At 45.7% G+C, this 8,495-nt stretch overlaps 1 protein-coding gene across 1 annotated transcript; it reads right to left on the reverse strand.

Annotated features, from left to right (window-relative positions):
* Positions 1-5,159: 5,159 nt before the first annotated feature.
* Positions 5,160-7,992, reverse strand: dynlrb1 (dynein, light chain, roadblock-type 1). Its single transcript, XM_066702156.1, has 4 exons — positions 7,882-7,992; positions 7,128-7,203; positions 6,381-6,548; positions 5,160-5,885 (listed from the first exon to the last, which is right to left on the reverse strand). The coding sequence occupies exons 1-4, from the start codon at positions 7,882-7,884 to the stop codon at positions 5,842-5,844; spliced, it is 291 nt and encodes a 96-aa protein (XP_066558253.1). The 5' UTR covers positions 7,885-7,992; the 3' UTR covers positions 5,160-5,841.
* Positions 7,993-8,495: the final 503 nt, after the last annotated feature.

Genomic DNA, 8,495 nt, shown 5'->3' on the forward strand with positions numbered 1-8,495 from the left:
AATATAAACTACTATAAATCAGATAAATTAGTTTAAAACAAAAACTACATTCAAACATTGCGATATGGTTGGTTAAGTAGGGGCCTACGGTAATGCTTTCCTGTACGCTGCTAAAGAAGTATTTTAGCCGACTGTTTTGTTTTACTGATTCATACCCATTTTAAACTCACTCAATATTATTTTCAGTTTCTTATCTGTAATAATTGTTTAATAATTATAAATAATAATAAACACTACTCCACAAGCTTGTTTGATATTACGACACTACTTTAGCACTCACATCAAAGCTGTTCTGCAGTGTACAGCTCACACAGATGCCTGCTGAGGTCATGTGTTTAATATGGCGCTCTATGATTGGCTCACGCACGGAGGTTGGTCAGCATTGTGGCATTGAGGACAGCGCAAACAGCACAAGAAACTCAGCAAAAGTGAGGTTTGGGATAAACTGTATATTGGTAACTTCTGTAGAACTTGTTTGTGGTTTTGAAATAACATTTAATTTGTTGAATAGAACAATGTGTATTGTTATTATTTACTTGATTTTAAATATGCATACCATACATTTGGCTACTTATTTTAAAAGCAACGGACACTTCAAAAAGTTGGAGCATTTAATGTAGACAGGGGCTCTCAACACTGGTCCTGGGAACCCCTGTGTCTGTTGGTTTTTGTTCTAACAGAGCTCTAACTTGTTTAATTGAAACCTTAAATGCAATTATCAACCAAGACATGAAAGCTGAAAATAACAGGAAATGTCTAATTAATCACTTAATTTGTAGGTTTGCTTAAATAACTGAGAGCTGAGAGCGCAGATGAGTTAACATTAGAAGACACAGTGGTTTGTCAGGACCTGGGTTGCGATACACTGATATAGGCTGTAGTAAAACCTTTTTTCCTTACCTTATTAAACTCGATACTTGTTTTGCACCGATTTTCACCCGGTTTTAGTGTTATATATATATATATATATACACCAACTGATCAGCCATAACATTATGACCACCTGCCTAATATCGTGTAGGTCCCCCTTTTGCCGCCAAAACAGCCCTGACCCGTCAAGGCATGGACTCCACTAGACCTCTGAAGGTGTGCTGTGGTATCTGGCACCAAGACGTTAGCAGCAGATCCTTTAAGTCCTGTAAGTTGCGATGTGGGGCCTCTATGGATCGGACTTGTTTGTCCAGCACATCCCACAGGTGCTCGATTGGATTGAGATCTGGGGAATTTGGAGGCCAAGTCAACACCTTGAACTCGTGGTTCATCAGACCAGGCCACCTTCCTCCATTGCTCCGTGGTCCAGTTCTGATGCTCACGTGCCCATTGTAGGCGCTTTCAGCAGTGGACAGGGGTCAGCATGGGCACCCTGACTGGTCTGCGGCTACGCAGCCCCATACGCAACAAACTGCGATGCACTGTGTGTCCTGACACCTTACTATCAGAACCAGCATTCACTTTTCCAGCAATTTGAGCTACAGTAGCTCGTCTGTTGGATCGGACCACACGGGCCAGCCTTCGCTCCCCACGTGCATTAATGAGCCTTGGCCGCCCATGACCCTGTCCCTGGTTCACCGCTTTTCCTTCCTTGGACCACTTTTGATAGGTACTGACCACTGCAGACCGGGAACACCCCACAAGAGCTGCAGTTTTGGAGATGCTCTGACCCAGTCGTCTAGCCATCACAATTTGGCCCTTGTCAAAGTCGCTCAGATCCTTACGCTTGCCCATTTTTCCTGCTTCTAACACATCAACTTTGAGGACAAAATGTTCACTTGCTGCCTAATATATCCCATCCACTGACAGGTGCCATGATAACGAGATTATCAGTGTTATTCACTTCACCTGTCAGTGGTCATAATGTCATGGCTGATTGGTGTATATTAATGACCATTTAGAGAATGGATTTCAATTCATATTCAACAAGAGTGGCAAAGAGCTGTTGAGGCCTGGGGCTGTAAATCATCAATGGCCGGATCAGGGGGGACTCCTTAAGAAGATACACTTATAACTCAGCACTTGGCACTAGTGTAGTGGTCTAAGCAATTACTGACATGGACCAAAACAATTTTAATGCATTTACAGTCAAGCAGCAAACCCTCCTGTCTGACCACTGTCAAACACTGCTGTACATAAAGAGGACAGACCAGCCACAGCCCAGCCAGCAGACCGCCTCCAACCTCTTCAACCTCACTGCCTCCTACAAGTGGACACAGCAGAGTAAATTTTGCAATAAGAGAACTAAATGACATATTTGAAATCCTAGCCACCAAGTCTAACCTAAGAAAAAATAAAAAATAAAAAACAGAATAAAAAGGGACAGTCAAAAGAAAAATGGTTTGATGCTGAATGCAAAGAAATCAGAAAGGAACTGCGATCTCTTTCCAACCAGAAGCACAGATAACACTGCACTACGGCATCACTACCACCACACACTGAAACACTACAAATATACCCTGAGAAAGAAGAGAGACAATTATATCACAAAAAAAATGGAAAAAAATGAAGAATCAATTGATCAAAACACCTTCTGGGAAACTTGGAACCAGTTAAATTACAATAAGCAAAACAGAGAATTGGCAATTCAAAATGGCAAAATTTTGAAAAATTACTTTGAAAATCTATACCAAGAAATACCAGAGCAAACTCTAACACCAGAACAAAATTTGACCCTAACGAAATTAAAGGATTTAGAAAACATTATCAAAGACAATCAAAAACCCCTGGACACCCCCATTACCCTGCAGGAACTAAAATAAATAATAAAATCCCTGAAATCTAAAAAAGTAAATGGGGCAGATTGTATCCCCAATGAGCTGCTGAAGCTGTACAACCTGGTGCTGAGTGCTGGCTGCTTCCCTACTCTGTGGAACCAATGGCTCATCACCCTCATCCACAAGAGTGGCTTCCCAACTACAGAGGGATGTGTGTGAGCAGCAGCCTGGGGAAGGTTTTCTGCAGCATCCATCAGAATCCTGAGCTTCCTGAGGCCAGATCAGCTTTCTTCCCAAAAACCACACCACCGACCACATCTACACTCTGCTCAGCCTCCTCAACAAACGTACATCAACAAGGGGAAAGTCTTCGCTTGCTTCATCGACTTCAAAAAAGCCTCCATCTGGCACCCCGGACTGTTCCTCAGACTGCTGGAGAGTGGCATAGGAGGGAAAACCTATGACATAATCATAAACATGTACCAGGAAACCAGTGCAGTGTGAAGGTCGGCCACAAAAGGACAGAGTTCTTCCACCAGGGTCGCGGAGTGCGACAGGGCTGCAGCCTGAGTCCTACGCTCTTTAATATCTATATTAATGAGCTGGCTTCAGTGCAGGAGCAGTCCTCAGCCCCAGGCCTCACTCTGCACCACTCCACTGTCAAACTACTGCTGTATGCTGATGACCTGGTCCTGCTTTCACCCACACAGCAGGGGCTGCAGCAGAGCCTGACCATACTAGAGCAGTACTGCCAGGACTGGGCCCTGAAAACCAACCTGGACAAGACCAGAATCATGGTGTTCCAGAAAAAAGCCAAGAACCAGGCACAGCAATTTCAATTCTTTCTAAATGGCAACACAGTTCAGCACACAACCAATTACACATACCTTGGTCTGGACATTAGTGCATCAGGGAGCTTCAATGCAGCTGTAAATGCACTGAAAGAAAAGGCACGCAGGGCTTTTTATGCAATAAAAAAACGACTGTACAACTTAAATCCCCCTGTGATGATCTGGCTTAAAATCTTTGACAGTATATTGTCTCCATTCCTCCTGTACGGTAGTGAAGTGCGGGGGCCAGTAACTTACCCTGATCACAGCACGTGGGACAGCAGCCTGCACCTGCAGTTCTGCAGACACCTGCACCAGCTGCACAGGAGCGCAGCCAATAACGCATGCAGAGCTGAACTGGGCCGCCTCCCCCTGCTGCTCACTGTGCAGAGGGCACTGAAGTACTGGGTCCACCTCAACAACAGCCACCCTCACTCCTACTGCCACACAGCACTGCAGAGCCAGGAGCATGGCAATAAACAGTGCACCATTCGTACCCTGGCACGGCCCCTCACTGAGCAGAGCCACACCAGCCCCAGTGGGCAGACAGCGGGCACCAGGATCAACATCATCACCAATAAGATGAGAGCACAATACCTGGAGCGCTGGCACACAGAAACTGAACAGCAGCAAAAACTGCAGTGTTACCGCTCTCTACAGAGGGACTACAGCCTGCCACCGTACCTGGTGAGCGTGAAGGACCCCAAACAGAGACAAACCCTGAGCCAGTACAGACTCAGTGCCCACAGCCTGGAAATAGAAACAGGGTGACACAGGCAGACCTGGAAGCCCAGAGAGGAGAGACTGTGTACAGTGTGAGCAGGGGGAGGTGGAGGACGAGACGCACTTCCTGCTGCACTGAACCAAATACTCCACAGCCAGGGACGCGCACCTCCCGAAACTCTCAGCCCAGGTCACAGGATCCAAGAGCTCAGTGATGAAGGCAAAATAAAAATCCTGTTAGGAGAGGATGAACATACAGCAGAGCTGGCTGCCGACTATGTGCTTACCTGCCACAAACTAAGAGACATTATAAAAGACACTGTATACCATGTATACATATATAGTACCAATTCATGCAGAATTGTTTTGTAAATGTTGTGTTCGATGTATATTAATGTCATGTCTGTAAACTTGTGTGTATTGTATGTATACAGTATTATTGTCCACTGCACTGTTCTATGTTTTTCAGTAGAACCCCCTGTACTTGCTTTGGCAAAACACATGTAACCTTGTCATGCCCATAAAGCTTTTTGAATTTGAATTTGGTTACAGGAGTTGTGCTTAGCATAGACGCACTTCACACAGACTCTGCCAAGACTTGCTCGCTGTGTACATAATATCTGGCGCAGACCACTTCGTGCCGTGAATTTTCCAGGATTTTCCATGACCATGGGAACCCTGGGGAAGAGACCAGAGCTAACTCTGCCCAGGCAGAGCAAGGCCAGATTCAACCTGGTTCCCAGGAGCTGAGCGTCAGCGGCATTAACCCTTGAGCCCCTTTGATGCCAGCACGGCCACCCAGGGCTGCTGGAATGCTGGAGTGGGTTTTGGAGACGAAAACTGGAGACACCCGGAGGAGACTAAACAATTAAAGAATCACAACAATGTTTTTCCCCTCACTTGTGCAACTGGTTGGAGCTTTAATGCATATCATACAGCGCCTTGAACACATCTTTGACAAGGTAAAAGAGCAAGGAGCAAGCAGCAGCTCAGAGGTCTGTCATGGTGTTGAGTTTAGTGCACAACACAGGTGTGGGGTTTCAGAACAGCGCAGAGGAGCTCAAAACAAACAAACTGACTAAAATAAAATGTATTTCAGCTCCCTCTTGGGGGTCAGAGGAACCTTTATCCAAAGCTTGTCAATTAATACAACTGTTAAAGAATAATAATTAAATAACTAGGCTGAACCTCACTGCTCAGCTCTGGCACCAGCTGTTGAGGGGAGGCCGGGTGGGGGTTCTTGCTGTAGACAGCCTTCTCAGGACAGAAGAGGTCCAGATGTCCAGTGTCGGTCTTGGCACCACAATACACAATGGACTCCTCCATGCTCCATCCCTCCAGTTGTGTAATTCCTCCTCTTCCACCAGTGCAACTCTGTTCTGCTGTTGTGAGTGAGTGAGTGTGTTTCTCCAAAGTAATGCACAGATCACTGAATTACTGTATAGTTCGTTTTTTCTTGCTGCAGAAATGCAAAAGCTTTACATCAAAATAATTTAGCAGAGAACACATTTGGCCATTAAATTAAAAAAATATTGAACTCAAATAATAGATAATAATTACAACCCAAAAATAGATTCTTCTCAGTCTGCTGGGTTCTGGACAACAATGAGGAAATACTCTTTATCTGTAAAAAGGAAAAACACAAAGTCATAATTGACATTTGACATTTTCAAAGCCCCCCCCTGTGAAAATTGATCACAACCTTCATACCAACAGTCAATATCGTCACTGGAGTTGTACACTGGAGTCAATTAACTATTTCTACACCCTGAGAGTCCATCAGTGGATGCCTAACAGGGGGAGATAAAAGTGTAAACAAATCTCCAGAACTACACTGACATTTTTAATCTCTGGCAGATTTACATGGTGTTGCAGCCATTATTATCATCACTTAAAATTGTTGCAATACATCCCATTATTTTTATATACAATTACCCATTTATACAGCTGGGATTTTACTGGAGCATTCTGGGTACTGTACCATGCTCAGGGGTACAACAGCAATGTCTCTCACCTAACCCAGGACCGCCTGCTCAGCGTCCACAGCCCTGAGTTCACTCCCTTATCCAATTCCTCCCTCCCTCGCTCATGCACTCATCGGCCGGGCGCTCCGAGTTACCTGGGGCGACCATGATCTCGTTCTTCTTGGAGCGGATGCGCAGGAAGGTGAGGTCGTTCTGTGGGTCAATGTCTCGCACCGTGCTGCGCGCTTTGGTGACCAGCTGGTGCATCTGCCCGGCGTACTGCACCGTGGTGGAGTTGTCCAGCGTCGACTTGATGGGGATTCCTGCAGGTCAGGGCTCAGCGTGAGAAATGAGGTACCTGTAATCCCCTCTCCCTTTGTCTCAACGCTGATCCCCCAACCCCCCACCATTTTAATTACAAACGAATTGCTTGAAAATCAGGCCAGACTGGAGGACTGCACTTTCCCTTTCATCTGTATGTGCGCTTGTGTGTTCATTTCCTTTTTTGTTGTTGATTTAATTATACTTTTTCTTAACCCATGTCTTGTGTGCGCATTTTATGTTTCCAGTGTTTAATGCTGTGCTTTGGTGGTTACAAAAGGCCCTGAAAAACTGGTTTTCAGTAACAAAAGAAAACACTTTGGCAAAACAAACTCCACCAAGCAAGCTCATAAAAACAACAAATAAAGTGGAGAAGAGACCACCACTCTACAGTCAGACTCCTGCCAGGGGATTTATATTGATATAAGTGATGGTGAAGCTACACAGCTAGGTGAGACAGGAGACAGTAGCTACACTACATTACAGTGTGCTTTAGATGTATAATCGGTTTAAACTGGTGAGGGTCCCCTCATTCACACAGAGACTACAATGGGTTTGTGAGCATCTGTGTAGAGGAGTACCTTCTGCATTAACTATGATGATTCCCTGGACTCCTTTCTGCCCCTGGATTCTCTTCAAGGTTTCCTCCACCTCAGCCTGCAGACAGAGGGAGAGAGAGAGAGGGAGAGATCTGAGTCAGTGGTCTTCGAGGGAAGTTCCTGGCAATAGCACATTCAAGAAAATACATTCCTGATACTGGGAAAATCTCAGGCAAGAAGTCTGTCCCTAAACCAGCAACGTAACAGGTTTCTAGATGGATGATTCAAGCACTTCAATGTATGCAAAATGCCGATACATATCCAGTGCATCTGAAGAGAGTGCAATCTAACACTGCGGCGAGTCCTAAATAATACTTGCATTTAGAAACATACTGTTATTTGAATATAAATCCTTCGCCTCCCCGGCATTCAACCCCTGAGGGACACCGTGACGTCATGTGTTAGCGTTACTATAGCACGGGGGTGCGCCCAGCAGCCAACCAGGGCCGAGTTCACACAAGGAAATCGCAAACGGGCTTATTACAAACACTATAACACTGACATTTCAAAATCTGCTTGTACAATTAATAACTCGTGTTTCAAAATGAAGACGGGCGCATCCGTTTACACACACAGTTAGGGCCAGGCCGACCCCTGCGGCCACAACAGCGCAGCCGCTGCCGCACAGGAGATGCAAACCAACGCCCAGGGGAAGCGGCCGCACACAGACCCCCTCAGTGCGCTTCATCGCCACACTGACACAGCGATGCCAGCCGCTCAGAGAAACCATCTTTACCATGTCTGTGAAGAGCCCGCAGCTTCTCTCCGAGCGGCGATGCAGCTTCCTAGCAGCGACTACAACACAACAAGAACCACCCAGGCATGCGCAGTCGGGAGGTGTCGTCACTCAACACATGCTAATCACGTGCAAGTCTCGCGATGTTTCGGCCACTGGGTTGACCAGCATCTGCGTGCGGTTCCGCGGCTGTCCGCACGGTGGAGACAAAACGCACACAATATGTCACAGCTCGCCGCACACTGCGAGAATCAAGTCAAGTTAATAGTCATAGGGCAACGTGTGTATTTTTCATTACTGACCTAATAACCTCCGGATCCCCACAAATCACTTAAATGGACGGCTGAGTAGGTACTGGGGAGTGACTTCAGGATTTCAGATTCAATCCACGATTAGGAATGTGAAAATACTTGGAGAGAATTCATACAGGGAAAAATATACTTTTGTTTCTCCGCTTGTTTGGCAGACAGATTCACCTCCATACAGCAAGGTTAGCTGAAGACAATGCCTACAGATTTATAGATCTGATATACTTGGCCCCGGGTAGACTTGCAATACAGGCACTTTCATGTACCCAAAGAGTTTTGCATTGTTTTTGTTAACGTCTCACATCC

Source organism: Amia ocellicauda, chromosome 4 (assembly GCF_036373705.1).
Source record: "Amia ocellicauda isolate fAmiCal2 chromosome 4, fAmiCal2.hap1, whole genome shotgun sequence".
In the NCBI taxonomy this organism is placed as follows: domain Eukaryota; kingdom Metazoa; phylum Chordata; class Actinopteri; order Amiiformes; family Amiidae; genus Amia; species Amia ocellicauda.

What these genes read in the sequence shown, in the direction of transcription:
- dynlrb1 (XM_066702156.1), bottom strand. An exon ending in CATCATAGTTAATGCAGAAG is followed by an intron (nt 6,549 to 7,127) that starts GTACTCCTCTAC and finishes CCTGACCTGCAG; the next exon opens with GAATCCCCATCAAGTCGACG. An exon ending in CGAGATCATGGTCGCCCCAG is followed by an intron (nt 5,886 to 6,380) that starts GTAACTCGGAGC and finishes TCCTTTTTACAG; the next exon opens with ATAAAGAGTATTTCCTCATT.